This window comes from Saccopteryx leptura, chromosome 11 (genome assembly GCF_036850995.1).
Source record: "Saccopteryx leptura isolate mSacLep1 chromosome 11, mSacLep1_pri_phased_curated, whole genome shotgun sequence".
Taxonomy (NCBI): domain Eukaryota; kingdom Metazoa; phylum Chordata; class Mammalia; order Chiroptera; family Emballonuridae; genus Saccopteryx; species Saccopteryx leptura.
The window spans coordinates 10,843,855-10,861,258 of record NC_089513.1 but is presented as its reverse complement, the minus strand read 5'-3'; the positions used below and the strand labels follow the sequence as shown (position 1 = coordinate 10,861,258).

The 17,404-nt window shown below is 37.3% G+C and overlaps 1 protein-coding gene across 8 annotated transcripts in view; it reads left to right on the top strand.

The window, feature by feature from the left end:
* The window catches only part of RELCH (RAB11 binding and LisH domain, coiled-coil and HEAT repeat containing), a 93,850-nt gene that overhangs the window by 62,143 nt on the left and 14,303 nt on the right, over positions 1-17,404 (top strand). For 4 of the 8 annotated variants that reach the window (XM_066352229.1, XM_066352228.1, XM_066352226.1 and 1 more), the window contains 9 exons: positions 1,074-1,221; positions 3,576-3,732; positions 4,329-4,452; positions 6,409-6,457; positions 8,243-8,322; positions 10,720-10,826; positions 12,142-12,241; positions 16,162-16,244; positions 17,031-17,094. In XM_066352229.1, coding sequence (XP_066208326.1) covers positions 1,074-1,221; positions 3,576-3,732; positions 4,329-4,452; positions 6,409-6,457; positions 8,243-8,322; positions 10,720-10,826; positions 12,142-12,241; positions 16,162-16,244; positions 17,031-17,094 — 912 coding nt within the window. Of the gene's footprint in view, positions 1-1,073; positions 1,222-3,575; positions 3,733-4,328; positions 4,453-6,408; positions 6,458-8,242; positions 8,323-10,719; positions 10,827-12,141; positions 12,242-16,161; positions 16,245-16,755; positions 16,839-17,030; positions 17,095-17,404 lie in introns of all 8 variants that reach the window. The other 4 variants (XM_066352227.1, XM_066352224.1, XM_066352225.1 and 1 more) reach the window with 3 other exon arrangements.

Here is a 17,404-nt window from a genome sequence, read left to right as displayed (position 1 = left end):
TGTCCTTCTCTCTCCTAAGCTACAAGGGCCTTTCTTTTCCCTCTGTAACTGGTTTCCTGAGCTGTTTCTTCTGTGGCTCATTTTTACTACTACCTCTAACTTTCTAAATAAACTTTTCTAATTTGAAAAAAAATTTTAAACTTTTTTCTAGAAATATTTGAAGGAGTATTGAAGCAAAACTATAAATAGACAACTAGAGTAGAATGTTCCTTTTTAAATACTTTTTTTTAATGTTGACATTCCTTCTACCAAGAGTTATCCATCCCTGGCTTTCCTCGCTCCATTTCCCAGCACGGCTGGCGCCACATGGCTATTGAACCTCCCTGCCGTGTGCTTCTCAGACAGTGCTGCTTCCGTGAGGAAACCAGTTTCGTTGTTGGTAGTAAATAACTCATATCTGACAGCAGCTACTTTCTAATATAGTAAGGGCATCTCAAGTAGATTTCAACAGCAGTAGATGCTTTTATCTCTAATGATTCTGTTTTTACTTTAACATTTGATTTCTCTGCACCATACTTTTTTGTTTCCTTTCTGTTTTCTTTTGTTTTTGTTTGAAATTTTTTCCATATTTTATCTGTGCATTGAATTGTTTTAAAGTACTTTCAGTGCTGTCAAATACAGCTGTCTGTCAGATACAGCTGTCTGTCAAATGCAGCTGTCTGTCAAATGCAGCTGTCACCAGAACTGTACAGGAAGTGGGAGGGAAAGGGCCAGGCTCTGCTGCCAGGTTGGCCACTGAGCATTTACAGCAGCCCCTTGGTGAGCTCCTTTTCATTTCTTTATCCTGATTTATAAGGCCCCCTTCAAAGAACCAAACTGAAAGAAGTTCCAAACCATTGGAAATGATTCTGTTCACCCAGAGTTGTCCCTGTAAAACTTCCTGTCACTTCCGCAGAACGTTAGAGCCCCCGCACGTTGGCGCACACTCAGACGTGGATACTCATAGGCATCCCGTTAGGTGTAAGGCTAGAGTCCGGCAGACAGGCCCTGCCATGTGGTTGCCGCAGGAGGGAGGAGCGTCGAGACACACCATCTCAGGAGACTGACACAAGCCCGCGCCCCTTGTGTTTCAGGAGGGCGAGCACGGGCTGGACGAGCACAAGCTGCACGTGCACCTGTCCGCCTTGCAGTCCCTGGTCCCCGCCCTCTTCGCGCTGGTGCTGCAGAACGCGCCTTTCTCCAGCCAAGCCCGGCTCCACGGCGACGTGCCGCAGATAGAAGGTACTGGGCGGTCGTCCTGGGAGGGAGGGGACAGGACGAGCAGCTCAGCTTCCTGAAGAATTGTTTTTGACTAAAATTTTAAAAGTCACTCTATCTGGCAGCGTCATTACTAACACGTATAACACGTATGTGTGGAATTTTGTGGCCGTGGACCCAAGGTGAAATGTGTCGCTTCTTCCTTTATGGATAAGCTGCATGGCAGTATTTTACAGTTTGAGACTTTCTTTCCATTCTTAATATGTGGTCTTTTTGTAACCTTTCTTTCAGTGGCTGAAGTAAGTGTTTTCTTTCATTAATAAAACTGACTCAATAAAAACATCTACTCATTACTTACTAGTGCCAGTTTCTGAAGCTTTCCATTTTTTTTTTATCTTTTTTTCTTCCCTGGCTTTTGCATCATATTTAGAGGGAGATAAATGTATTACTCTTTGTTACTGTGTTCTTGAAAAGAATATAAGCGTATGCGACAGAATTTTCTTTTTTCCAAAGAAGAAATATGACTTATTTTTGGAAATAAGTAAAATTGATAGCAAAAGCCAGTATTTCCTATCTCAGTGCCACCTAACCAGTGAGTGACCATTGGTCTGTGGCCGTTGGTCACCCCGGTGCATCTGTCCCCTGGATGGATAGTCATGGACAAGCTGTTCCTGTGTGTGGGGTCCCTTCGCAGCTTTTCCAGATTTGTGCAGTTGCCCCTGTCTCCTCCCCCTCTGGGAGGCAAAGAGATTGTAACATCAAGCTTACATTCTCATGACAGAGAATACATTAGAGTCACAATAGCTATTATTTTGCTGGATAATTGTGGTTATTTTGTTTTCTGTTAGGTGCTCACATTTTTTTAGGAAGTCTGTTATATGGAACAATGTGCTGAAGGCCCTGAGCCGCTCTGGCTGCTTCTCTGTCGTAACTGAATTATCCAAGTAATTGCTTCTCTCTGACATTGTTTCCTTCCTTTGGACCTAGCTTTGAACCTTTGGACTTCACACTCCCTGCAGTTAATCTTGACATATCAAACTATTCCATTATTTCTAAATAATTTACCACCATTTGAAGAAATAACAATTCCATCATAGTGTAGCAGATTGTAACCAGTAGATTGAAATTATATCAGATACGCTTTGACATGATATAGAAGTATGAAGTGCAAATATTCCTCACCATCCAAATCTAGTTGATTCCTGGTTGAGGTGGTGAGACTTAGAGCAGAAACCTAGAAACCTCAGACAGCGAGGGTACCATGTTACCCAAGTTTATTTATTTGTTTGTTTGTATATTATGGTAACAAATATCAGTGTTCGGTTGGCAAGGGATAACCTTTATCTATATTCAGTGGATTGTGTAAAAGCCTTGCACACCATGGGCAGACAATGACATTTTAAGATTGTCTTTGAGTATTTTTAAAAGTAAGTGTATTTCATGTTTTCTTAATTTTAATAGTTATTGTTAACCATTAATATGTTTTGAGAATGCTGCATCCTTATTTGTGTCTTTATAAGGTGTGAGCCTCCATGCAGGAGTTGTTGGGCCTATATGAGCTATGGGCATGCATTAGTCATTAACCAACCTTCCCGGAAGTGTTTCCTTAATAACCTGGGATCTAATCATGGTCTGCAGGACCCTAAATCTGAACTTTAGAATATCGTCATGTGTGTTCATGTTTTATTTACATAATTTTAAAAGTAAGTTTGAAATTATATACATGAGACCCTAGTTATAGTATTTATAGTACATTATGCTTTATCATACTGGTTACTGGTTTTAGTACCTTCTGTTAACTTAATGTTTATCAAGTATGAAAAGTTATTAAATAAAGCATTTAGTATTAGAGATTAAATACTTAAGAAATCTGTTCAGCTCAAGCTTTACTGTATTTTATATCACTATTCTCTGATAGTAAACAATTTCTTTCCCTGCTAGTAACTTATTTATTTATTATTATCCAAAGGAAACATTTTAACCTGTCTACTGTTTTATTGACTGAAACAGTCTGGTAGAATTACAATTATTTCTGTTTTTTTAAAACCAAATTTAAATTTATATTTAGCTAAGATCTTATCTCTGGGCCAATTTTAATTTAATCTGAATGACATTTTACTCTATTAGCAAACTAATTTATTACGGTATTTGTTGATAACTATTTAGTCTTAGAAAATCTTCTTTTTGAATTTTAAACGTGACAACAATTTATCTTTTTTCTAAAAATGATTTGATTAGCTTATCTCAATGTTATATTTAAAGTTTATAACAAGCTAAACAAAGATTAGGAAGCCGAACCTTATTTTACTTTTGATGCAGTACCTAACTTTCCAAATTGCCGTTTTCCACATGACGTCTTTTGCTTTTCTTATTCCTAGTGACGAGGTTCCCACGGCCTTTGTCACCCCTTCAGGACGTGTCTACGATTATTGGAAGCCGTGAGCAGTTAGCAGTGCTACTACAACTTTATGATTACCAGCTGGAACACGAGGGTACCACAGGCTGGGAGAGTTTACTGTGGGTTGTCAATCAATTGTAAGTTTCCACCTTCAGAATCATTTGGTACATCTCCATCAGTTGAATGGAAGATAGTTCACCCTACTTAGCCTGGCCCTGAGGGACAAAATGTAACCCAGTATAAAAAATAGAACAAAACCTAACGTGGGGTCATCTCGGGTAAAATTTAGGAGGAGAGATTTACACCACTAGACATGTAGTGATTTAACCTTGAAGATGCTGCTGTTACATTATGTCAAAAAAATCTGTCTGTTGCCTTGTTGACTAATTGTGATGATGGATTTTAAACTACATCCAGACTTCTCAGTTTTGAGCCTGGAATGGATGCCTTGTTAGCCGAGCTCTTGTGTCAGCATTAGAAGTGATTGGTTTGAGTCTCGCTAACTCCATACTCAGAATTGTACCATTAAAGTTCCGTATGTTTTCTGGCAAGCAGTTAAAATTTATTTGAAGACCTTTTCAGAGAGTCTCAAACAGCTTCTTTGTTTTCTGGTTTCACTGTCTATGAAAAGCAAAGCAGAAGAGGTTGTTAGATTTGCATTGTTTCAGAAGTTGGCAAGGAAGCAGTAATTTACATGTATCCCCTGCCTATTTTTCTTTCCTTTCATATTCAGGTTGCCACAACTTATAGAAATAGTTGGCAAAATTAATGTTACTTCAACTGCCTGTGTCCATGAATTCTCCAGATTTTTCTGGCGCCTTTGCCGGACATTTGGCAAAATTTTTACAAACACTAAGGTAAAAAACTTGTATTCCATGTTTTCTTATATGCAAGATCCATAAAAATGTAATGTGTGAATTAATGCTACAACAGTGAATAAGAGCATAAGCTCTTCCTGTATTCTATTTATTTTAATATCTTAGAAAACTGTGCTAGTAAGAGAAAATTCTAGTCAATAATATTCTTATCTTTATATCCGATTTTCAGAAGATGATGTAGACTAAACTTAATTTGTATCCAGGTTTGGATATGAGATCTGATAGAAGATCTGCTCACTGTTTCAGCGTAGAAAGCTCCAGGTAGGGGAGTTAGCTGCAGTCCTCTTAATATGCAGCTGGTACTTGACCGTCGGCCACAGACTTGGGAAGCAGGTGTCTGCTCAGCACACTTTAGTCAAAACCTCAGGTGACTGCAGAGCTTGTGTGGAAGACTTGCTTCAAGGACACCAACTCTTAGAACATCATGGAAACTTGAGATAAATGCTGCATTTTCAGTCACTGCCAAAAGTGTCATTTGTCACATTTGCCTCTCCAGATGATTTTATAGTTTTAGGTATTAAAGCTTTGATGTCCTTAGATCCTAATTTCTTCTTTAATCCTGTTAATCCATTTGTCTTTATGGCATATTGGTAAGCCAGTTTTTTAGAGACCCCCTAGAAACATAAAAATAGGTAGTTACTATAACCAAATGTTAAACAAGACATTTAAAAAGTAAGATGTTTTATGCAGCTCTTTGCTGTTAAATCTAGCTACTGGAACATTGAAAGCAAAAACAGTTTGGTATAGTGGGCTGGACAAAATTCGGAGAGTGGGTTATGTTTGTGACCAAGAATAATATGTTTGTGAAATGAAGAAGTTGCCACGGTGTCTTTTCGTTCTATGAGTATGGTTTTGTAGATGAATCTTTCAGCAGTGTTCTTCACCTCAGTTTAACTTGAATATGTAAATTAATACGGATGAACCGCCATTAGGAGGGAGAAACCAAATCTTACTATAAAAGAAACAAGATAATTTTACATTTTTCACTAACATTTAATTATTAAACAAATATAATTTGACTTTACTTTTATCAGTAGTGGCAATAATTATTTGGTATCTCCAAAAGAAGTGGATACCATTTTTTTACTTTTTTTTTTAACAAAAGCAAGTATGATCTCACTTTGCACTTAAGAGTAAATGATTGGCTTTAGTGGCCTGAAAACTGAGGTCTGTGACTACATTAATAACAAAATATTGAAACAACAATTTGCTCGAACTTAAAATATTTAAGTGAAATTTAGTATTTGATATTTACATTTAAATTTTAAGGAAGTTAAAATAAAGGACTAGTCTAAACAAATGGATGTCACATAATGATTGTGTTACTTATTGCATACCCTGAATGAATTCGATTTCCTTTATATATATGTATATTTAATATATATATGTTTATTTTATTGATTTTAGAGGAAGGGAAAGAGTGAGAGAAAGACAGGAACATGGATCTGTTCCTGCATGTACCCTGACTGGGAATCGAACTGACAACCTTACAGACAATGCTTCCTAACCAACCAAGCTATCCAGCCAGGGCTTCAATTCCTTTTCATTTCTTTTAAATACAGCGAATTTTTAAAAATAATTCTGATCATATAATATCTACCTTAATAACCTTTCTGTCATCAAGTTCAGTTTAAAGAGGTAATCATTTCAAGCATTTAAAATCATCTTGGAATTTAATTTAGCGAAGGAAACCAAAGGCTCTTCAGAAAATACTTGCTGACTTGAATGGATTTTTAAGATATTTGCTCTCCTAAGGTGTTATTTTTAGTAACTTGACTTATTTTTTATCCTAAGCCTCTTAAGAATTATTACATTTCTGACCAGTTGAACCGTCGGTCTATAAAGCAAAATAAGTAAATAAATAGTAGTAGTAGACATTTTATTTATTTACTAATCATTTGGTCCATGAACCAATCTTTCCTTTGGTTTGCTCAGGTAAAACCTCAGTTCCAGGAGATTTTAAGACTCTCTGAAGAAAACATTGGTAAGTCTGTTATTACTTTTAGAAACAATCGGTCTCTTTATTCAAGAAGAATACTATATTCATCATATGCAAATTTTATAAATGAACTAACAAGTACAATTGAAAAGAAAAACTTATGCCATGAAGTTCTTGCTTTGACCATGGTGTCGCATCTGCTGCCCTGCCCAAGAGGTGCTGACAGTCCTGGCAGGGCAGCCCAGGCCCTCTGGGGGCCCTCATCACCCGTCTGTCTTAGGACATCTTGTTAGAGAACCGTTGGCCGACGAACTTGTATGTGTGTGGATCTGATGCTTAGGTCCTTACACATTTCTCTAGTTTTTAGGAATACATTGTGGAAAATGTTAGGGAAGAACATGTATAGTGTGCTCCCCTCCCCCCCTTTTTTTTGAAGAATGTATAGATAATTCTTACCTCTAGTCCTAGCTTAGTGATTAGATTGGAATGACCTAGAAAATTCCATGTGGCTGTCTCTGATGTAGTTAGAGAATGAATAAATAAATCCTATTTTTTTAACTTTGAAAATATTGATGAGTTGTTCTTGTTTTTTAGTTTATTTTTGTCAAATGCTTCCCAAAGTGTATATTTAATAGCTTATAAAGAATTAACACTTGGAATGCCTAATAGTTGGTATTACCTTTTGTTAATTCTCAATTCTGATGATAAATTAATGAAGAATGTTTACATATTTTAGAAACTCACAGTTTTTATAATTATTAGTTAGCTATAAGTGTTCAGCTGTTGATATGAGAAGTGAGTACTAACCCCTGTATACACTGTCCATACCTATGTCAGCTGAGCTTAGGGTCCTAGCTTAGATTTACCTCCTAACTGCCATAGTCACACCCAGCCACATCCATACTCCCACAAAGAAAAAAATTACTCTTACCGAGAGAATAAATCTCAAATACTAATTGATGTGAAAATGAAACTTACTTTTTTGCTAGAATTCCTTCAGAGAGGTTAGGTAATATACCTTTCCAACTCATTTTCTTTCTGAAGAGGATTTAAAACCATATAAAAAATAGGTAAAAAGTAATTAGAGTATTCTTAGTACATGAAAGCACATATAAAGCACTTAAGATGGTGCCTGAAGGTCAGTAAGCGAGAGCTGTTTGCTATAAATAACATCATATCTGGAAGCTTTCTTTGGAATTATGTACAGCTGATACAAAAAAAATCTCACTTTACAGTGCTCCCACGCCGTTCATCGGCGGTGGGGTGCTTTCCCTGCCCTGCCTTGTTTAGCCTGAATCCTCTCTCCTCTGTGAATTTGACCAGGGTCTGTCTGCTGAGAACCCCAGTAGCAGATGCAGGAAGGGCTCTGGACCTAGGCTGGTACTGGAAGCTAGGCACATCTCAGACCTGGACGAAGACATGAAGATTAAATCATATATATCTAGGTGCTTCCTTGCAGCTGAGTGCAATACTACAGAATTTATGAAATACTACAGATTGAAAGCATAAAGATTCATGAAGAGCTGCCCATTTGGTCACGTGGGAGGCTCGTAAAGGAAGCCTTGATTATGGAAATAGGAGTATAGCATCTCATTTTGGTTTTAAAGCTTTTCTGTCAACAATGTTTAAGCTAATGGCTCTGTAAAAAGTATTAAGTTATATTTTTACAATGACCAGTATATATGTGCTTTAATAAAAAATTTGCAAAGTAAAGATCATCTTTATTCGTAAGCATTGTAACCAGTTGTGTTAAATATAATTTGCATTATGACTTTTTGCTTTACATTTAAAAATATGCTCAAATTTTTAAAATGATTTTAATAATTTTAGATTCCTCAGCAGGCAATGGGGTCCTCACTAAAGCCACGGTCCCCATTTATGCAACCGGAGTCCTTACGTGTTACATTCAGGTAAGGGAAACATCCTTCTACTGGAAAATGGGCAAGTGTCGTTTTCTTAGTGTGTGTGTGTAAGTGAAAATGTTACCCGTATGGAAAAACAAAGTTTATTTCATTCAATAAATTATTTATAGTCGAGAGCGTATTTGAATAATTAGTCTGAGTAAAATCTTTGTTGAACAAATAAATTTAGAGATGGTGTACTTGTTGATACTTTGTTGGAAGTGTTAGATTACATATTTAAGTTTTCTGTGTTTGGTGATGAATTTTTTCATAAACAAAGAAAGCACATGGTTAGGTGAAGCAGACCACAGAATGCTGTAGTCTACTCTCCTCAATTTTAGCATAGTACATACTTTTCAATCATACTTTATTTTTCTTAATTGTTACTGCATATTAAATTATCCCAAAACATAAGGGTTTATTGTAACCTGTTTGTTTGCCCGTGGGCTTTGCTCAGCTAGGAGTCCTCTCTGCTGATCTTGCTGGTGGTCACTTGTGTTCCAGCATTCAATTGGTTGGCTCAGCAGCAGGGTCTCAGAGTGGCTGGCTGATCAGTCTTCATGGGGCCTTAGGGTCCCTGGGACAGCAGGGACAGCTATTACATGGTGGCTTAGGACTTCCAGAGGGCAGGAGCAGAATCTGCTAGGCTAAGGCTTAGGATGACTTCGCGCATCACTAGACTGACCCCATTCTGTTGGTTGAAGCAGTCACGGGCCTGCCCAGGTTTGAGAGGAGAGAACTAGACAAGGCAGTGAGGCAGGAGTGTGGTTCACTGATGGTCACCGATGTAACAGACGACCTCACATCGGTTAAGTCAATAACACATGCTGTGTATTAAGGCATATCAGTCATTTTTAAGTGTAAGGTAAGTCCCACCTGTAAGGTGAAAATATTGACTCAGGATAAATAAAAGCTTTTTTGGAATTTAGGGTGTGGGGATCAAAAAGGAAGACCTTTTCTCCTGACTTTTTCCTTATTTTTTAGTAGCACTTCCTTTGCCCTTTGAATTCAGAGTTCAGCAATTCATATTGATTGCACTCCTCTTCCAAAACAGGCTTGAACCATCTTATAATATTAAGATAGAGTTCTACATTATCACCCAATATCTTGCAGTAGAAGCTCCAACTCTGTTAAACTAGTATGGTATTATTTTAAACTGTTTTCTGCACTGGTTTCTTAGACTATCTCCTAATACAGTGTGTACTGTTCTTCAATTCAGGAGATTAAGTCCTCGCACATGCCAAGCACAATAGTATATAGAATACTCTCCTCTCTCTTTAATTTTGGAACTTGTTCCAGCGCGATATCAAGTATGCTATCAATACTTTTCTCTCTCTTGTGTAGCCCCAGCACGTCTGTACGTTGATTTGACCACAAATAATATTCTAAAGCTTAATAATGTGCCAGGTATGCGGTTGGCTTCATGGTAGGCTCTCAGTATAGATCTGGTGAATAAATGAATAAGGATATGCCTTTTGAGTCACTGTAGAAGTCCAAATATCTGTTCAGTTTGTTAGAAATGTGCATTGAGGTAGCTGTCGCAGGTTGCGGAGCTGCCTGCTTTAGGAGGCACGTACCAGGTTCTTTTCAGTCGGGGTACCGCCATTTCTTTTAAGATCACTATTGTCTACAGTCTGGCAGGTGTGCAGTTTCTCATCATGGAGGTGTCACAGATAGGATATTCTACTGTCAGGAGATAGCTGTTTTAGTCGTTTGTATGCAAGGATTTAGAGCTAAAATTAATGGGAACTAAAATTGACAAAGTAAATTTTAATGAGAGAATATATCTTTTTATGTTCTAAACCCAGACTAGTAAAACTTTCTGCAGTGATTGAAATAAGCTATACCTTGCCTGACCTGTGGTGGCACAGTGGGTAGAGAGCATCGACCTCAAATGCTGAGGTTGCCGGTTCGAAAACCTGGGCTTGCCTGGTCAAGGCACATATAGGAGTTGATGCTTCCTGCTCCTCCCCCCTCTTTCTCTCTCCTCTCTCTCTAAAAGTGAATAAATTTTTTAAAATTTAAAAAAGAAAAGAAGCTATAGCTGAGCTGTCCAGTAAGGTAGCTGCCAGTGACATGTGACTGTTAAGCATGTGAATTGTAGCTCATGCAGCTGAAGAACTGAATCTTTTATTTTACTTAATTTTTCTTTTAAATTAAAAATAAATACACTCATGTTTTATGGCTATTTTATTGGACAGCACAGATCTAAACCTATGAATTAAGATAGTCTTTGTCCTCATGTCATTTTGATTATAGATATGCTTAATAAATACCTTTAATTAAATGCTTCCACATTGGGTGTTTTCCCTTAGTTGGTAAAATTTTCTTATGATAGATAGGAAGTTACGGTTTTAGTTATACTGAATTGCTTAGAAATTCATTGTCAGTCTTTTTCCTCTGTAGGAAGAAGACCGAAAACTGTTGGTTGGCTTCTTAGAAGATGTCATGACCCTGCTTTCACTGTCTCATGCTCCCCTCGATAGCCTGAAGGCTTCCTTTGTGGAGCTGGGGTAAAAACAGTCACAGGTTTTCAACAGTCACATAAAGTTTTGACATTGGATTTATAGAGTACATATTTTCAGTCTAAAAGCATTGGCATACCCTGGCCGGTTGGCTCAGCGGTAGAGCGTCGGCCTGGCGTGCAGGGGACCCGGGTTCGATTCCCAGCCAGGGCACACAGGAGAAGCGCCCATTTGCTTCTCCACCACCCCCCCCTCCTTCCTCTCTGTCTCTCTCTTCCCCTCCCGCAGCCAAGGCTCCATTGGAGCAAAGATGGCCCGGGCGCTGGGGATGGCTCCTTGGCCTCTGCCCCAGGCACAGAGTGGCTCTGGTCGTGGCAGAGCAACGCCCCGGAGGGGCAGAGCATCGCCCCCTGGTGGGCAGAGCGTCACCCTTGGTGGGCGTGCCGGGTGGATCCCGGTCGGGCGCATGCGGGAGTCTGTCTGACTGTCTCTCCCCGTTTCCAGCTTCAGAAAAATACAAAAAAAAAAAAAAAGCATTGGCAGACATGCCAGCTCTGTTAGTTTTGAGACTTAAGATGTTTTTGTTTTTGTTTTTGCTTATTTATGTATTCTTAATATTTTATAATCAATTCATTTAATAGAGTGGAGAAAGGGCACAGACTTATGTCTGTGCATTGGAGGAAAAAAATCAAATACAGATTTGAACAAAATTTAGTGTTCCCCAAACTGAAAAAGCCCTGATTACAAGCCAGGCTCCTGTTTCTGTTCCATCTGACTTGAAAGTCCAGGTCATGATCACACCATCTGCTGCTGTGGCGTTATTCCCACCTTCGCTGAAAACAGCCTATGCATTCTCTAATACTATCTTGCATCGTGATGGGTTTCACAACCAACCTACCCTTCCGTATAGATGATTCGAGCTGCTGTTATTTGGTTCTACGACAACCAAATGACAGAAATGGGACGTGTTGCTTCTCCAGTTCTGGCAGATATAGAAATTTAGACCCACAGAGGCTGTAAGTTACCCATCTGATTCCTAGTTCAGTGCTCTTCCTTTTTTTTTCCTCATAGGCAAATTTTATTTTTTTATTTTTAACAATTTTAACTTTTATGCTATTAAAGAATTGAAATTTATATATAATGTTAGCTTAAGGAGGCTAAAAGTATAATTTTGAGTATGCTGAAAGTTTTATAGTGACTACTTTTTTTAAAAAAACCTTAGAATAATCCATTAAAGGTAATTTCATGTTTTACCAATAGTTTTATCGTTAATGTTGCTTACTATTATATAAATGTAGTATTTTTCAGTACACCTGTAAGGCAACTGTGGCTGTGGCTTTTAACACTGATTTCTTTCTTTTAGTGCAAATCCAGCCTACCATGAGCTGTTGTTAACGGTTTTATGGTACGGTGTTGTCCACACCTCAGCACTCGTGAGGTGCACCGCTGCCAGAATGTTCGAGGTGTGTAAACAAATGCGTCTGTCGCATCAGGGTAGAATGATTTTCTCTGGAAGAGGGAAGAGGGAATGATTAAACAAAAAAGGCTTTGCATACTATGTAATGTTGATGTGAATTTATGATATTGATGAGTGTCTAGTTGTGTGCTGTGTGATGGGGCAGAGATTTACCTTTGACATGTCTAAGAATATTTTCTAGCCTAATGGTTCCTTGATCAGCTCCATTTCTCAAATTTCTTTTAAATCTTAATTTCCGTCCTATGTAAATCTTCCTGACAGTACTTTTCTATTTACTGAGGTATATGGTTTCTAAAATATTCTAAAGCAATATAGGACATTTTTAAAGTTGTAAAATATAGTTGTATTCATGAGTAGCACTAAAAGAAATCAGTTGTTGCAGTTATAGAAATATTTATTTTATTGATTATTCCTACTTCACTGTGCCCTCATGTACCATATCTGTAATAACATCCCTCTAGATCAGGGGTCTCAAACTCAACTCAGCACGTGGGCCGCAGAGCAAGATCACAGCCATTCAGCGGGCCGCACTAGGTCTACAAAAGGCAACTGTTACACAACACTTTTCTCACTGCAGTTGAAAACAAAAAAAAATCAGCACAACAAGCACAATCGTACATGCAGTTTACTCAGTGTCACAAAACGACCAGAAACTGTAGTTCGCATCACAACTGCTGTTAACTAAGCTAATATCTAGCTAGGATGCTAGAGAAATGAAAAATACAAGTAGGCCCCTAGGCTTACTTAATTTCCAAATAATATCCAAAATATTTTGAAATTTGTGGATTAGTCTGCGGGCCGCACAAAATTGTTCAGCGGGCCGCGAGTTTGAGACCCCTGCTCTAGATCATTTGCCCAAAGATTTATAAGAGAGAATAGACTGTTCAAATAATTTAACCACATTTTCTTAAATCGCCACCTACCCAAGTTATGGTAACTATGAAAATTGAAATACCTATCTTCTGTACCCATCATAGAGGAGAGAGATATATATATATTTCTAGAACTAGTATTAGAGTACTAAAATTGGTTTAGAGTATTTCTTCCTGCTATTGATTGAGTTTTGCCATGGAACTAGACTACCTGGGTTCAGTGTCTGTCTCTGCCACTCAGTGACAAGTTCTAGCTTCTCTGTGCCTCAGTTTCCTCAGCTACAAAATGAAGATGCTGATTGATATTGTTAATGTTAGTTTAAGAATTAATATTATAAAGCCTTTAAAACCGTGTTATGGCATAAGAGTTTAACGAATGTTAACTATCATTATTCTTATTTAGTAATTTTAATTTATGCTATTACTTCACAAAATAATATAGTTAGGGAACATATGTTTGTCCAAACTAGTGTCCCAAATATGCATGTGATTCTTAAAATTTCTTAAAACATTTCCATAAGAAGAATTGGATAATTCTTTTCTTCCTGATTTTGGGAATTTTTCCACAGTTTAAGATACATTGCAATTGAAGGATAGAGCCTCTGATATGTTTAAAATATATACCTTCTGAAACATCTAAATATATAAAATAGATGTGTGAAATTTAAAGAAAATTTCATTGCTATCTGGAGGTTGAAATTCTCTATGTTATTCCCTCAGTTATACATATTTGTTTTTTAAAAAACTGTAATCAAGTGTTCTCCATCAAGGTGAATGCCAAATTAAAAAGTCAGTTTGATGTCTAGTATAAGTTCCTCCTGGGTGTAAATAATATTTGATTATTCAGTATGCTGGAAAAAAGTTACTACCATGAAAGAAGAAAATCTTTCAAATAAACAATAAAGCATCCTATTAAACAGAGAGCTATGTCTTTAATATACTCTCTTCATATGATTTTATTCTGAGACTATAAAAGCTATTGCTTTTAAACCCATTTGTTTCTAAAACGTTACGTAGACACTGGTGAAGCAGATCATATAACTGGAAATAAATACATAAAACAAAGCATCCTCTCTTTGTGTCTGAGTTCAGTCTGCCGTATTCCTCACGTGTGGCTCTGCAGGCGCGGCTTCTGTGTCTGCTGTCTGCACTGCTCTGGAAATTGTACCTGTGTTTATTCAGCATGGGGTCCCCTCAGCGCTCAGTCTAATTGGAAAGACTGTTTCTCCATGTTCATTTATGATAACAGATGTCGATGGAGCATGCTAGTGAAAGTCACCAGTAGGAAAAAATTACTTTTTTGTCAATGACCGACCCTTAAACAAAATTGTATTAAAGTAACAAATGTATTTATAAGATTTCTTTGAATACTAATAGCTTATTTCCAATTATGCCTGCTTCCCTCCAGAAAATTAGGTTACTTATCTTCTCTAAAGCTCACTCCTTCATCTATAAGAACATTGATAATAATTGTACTTACCTTATCAGGTTCAGAAATCAAATGAGATAGTATATATAAAGTATGTAATAATTCATAGCTCTTAAATTTTCCTTTCTGATGTTCTAGCTTAACAGAGAAATTAGACTTAAAAACCCAGAGCATGAAAAATTAACTTGTCTCTAGATTGTCCTTTTTTATACTTTTTGACTGGCACAAGCTAGCAGACATTTTAAGATACTTGACTGATTCAAATCTAAGCTACTTAATTAAAACATGGTACAAAGATAAGTTTTATTTAACAGTATTTTAACTTCTTTTTCTCTTTTTCTGTAGCTGATATCATTAAAGTTTAAGGTTGTATAAAAAGCCCTTATGCCATTTTATTCCTGCCTAAGTATCCATGCTTTTCTATAAAAAATATTTCAGAATATTGAAGTAGATTCTAAAGTGAATCAGTTAAGTGGTAACAGATTATTATGAAATTAAGAATCTGCACATAAGTGAACTCTGCTGCCTCTGATGTGTTGTGTAGGAGACATGTGTTATCATACACACAAAGTGTTGGCATTTTCTCACTAAAAATTCCATGCCATCTTTTTATCCTGCAAGAGAACTAGTTGCATTGCAAGAGAACAGATTGATTAGCATTTAGATTCATTTGTATTTACAATCTGAAATTGAGAATTTAGGATTAGGATACTGCCCTATTGAACTCAAAATTCAGTTTTTTAAATTGTTTTCCTAATATATCACAAATCTTATATCTTTGGAGTACTCATAATAATTAAACTCATGTTTCTTAAATGTGTAGTCTTTGTCAGGCATAATATGTGGAATTAGTAGTATATACTTATATATACTAATGTATTAGGTATATTATGTGTAATTAGTAGCATAACTGTCCTTTAAGGCAAATGACAGCAGCACCATTTTCAGATGAGAAAACTTGAGTTTCAGGAGCTGATGTAGAACTGTGTCTAAGGCCACATGGCTAATGAGTGGGGAACTCGAGTCGGAACCCAGGCTGTACTCCCACATGCCATAGGCTGTACCCTATCACTCCACCTCAACAGAAAAAGCTACGTTATGCAGAAGGTTGGGGGTTTCCTATGCTGTTTTTAAATTTACTTGCTATGGAACAATCAGAAGCAATTTAGTGGTGGCTGCTAGCCATTTGAGTTTTGTTTAAAATTAGTCCAGTTTGTACCTTGTTGGTCATAAGAAAAAAATCACACCAGATTTACTTAAAGAATTCTTTTCAGCTTTTTTTTTCCCTTTAAAATAAATCTTTCTCTTTGCAATTGCATTTTAATCAAACATGGAAATGGCATAGACTATTTGACCAAAAGTACAAACTGCCGTTGAATTGATAAACTGTTTTTGTGGACTGCCAGGCTATTTAAACTTTATTTTCCTCCTAAGCACTCTCTGCCTTTAGAAAGCACTCTGGTAGCGATATTTGCTTAGCTTCTAATTTTGTTTTTGCTTTTGTGTTTTCTCTCTTTCTCTTGGTTATTTCTTTCTTGCTCCCGTGGCCTTGTGTTTGCTCTTAACATGCATCACCTGTGAACACCCCCTGCGCCGACCAATCAGCTGTTGGTGAAGGGGGTGAATGAGACTCTGGTAGCTCAGAGAGTGGTTCCTGCTCTCATTACTCTCTCCAGTGACCCTGAAATGTAAGTGTGGTCCCTGCCTTTTACACTCAGCATCCCTTCCCTACCGTGCCTGTCAAGAAGTAATCATCAGCTTTCAAATTCACTGAAGAATGTTCTAATCTCTTTATATTGGAGTATATAATATTGGAGTATGCTTACAGATTTTCAACTTTATCATGCTCAAGATATTTATGTATCTTTTAAGTCAGCCTTCACAGTAAGCTGAATTTGAAGGCCATATATTTAAAAAGATATATTAGTTGTATTAGTTCTCAATAAACATTTCCAAAGCTGAAAACATGCTGATGAACTATTTCTTCCAAGCCAAGAAGGGATGCTTTGCTAATCTCACTAACATGTTGTTACCAGTAAGTATAGTGGCATGAACCAAGGCTTAACATTTTAATGTCTCGAGTGGGTGCCTTAACCAGGAAAGGCCAATCAGTCTGCCTGCCCATCCTCAGTCACAGCTAACCCAGTTCTCATTCCAGTTTACCAAACCATTTTTTATTGCATGTTGACTGGTTTACAGCTGACTCTTCGAGGCATGAGTGGAGCGTTAGTTGACAAGCGGGTTGCTCCGGCCCTTGTTACCTTGTCCAGTGATCCTGAATTGTGAGTTTCACAGACTGCGACCTTAAGTTATCCTGTCTGCCTTTTTGAGCATTCTTCTTGGTCTGCTTTTTTTAAAATTTAATTTGTCATTGCTAGAGACTAATACAGTATATTTACATTGTACTTACTTTGATATACATTTTAATAATAGTTTTTCATCACTTCAGTTTCTTTCTCTTTCACTTCTAACAGCTCTGTCAGGATCGCCACCATTCCAGCCTTTGGCACTATTATGGAAACAGTTATTCAAAGAGAGGTAGGAAATGATTGAGATTTATTTCTATCTCTGTGTTGCTGAGACGGTGATAACACATTACCAACACCTGTTCCTTCATTCCTTTCCTGCTATGTTTTACTGTAGATCAGTATTTGAAAACATAGTAGTCTGCCCAAAGTATATTGTCATAGCCTAAGAAAACCTGTAGTCTTTCTTCTCATTTAGAAAATTAAGTATGATATAAACCAACTCTCAGATGTTCTAAGACTAGTTGGTAATCGCAGTTTTGGATAATCCTTCAAGCCAGATCTACTTCCAAAGCCTTCTCTTACCCACTGGACTTCTGGAC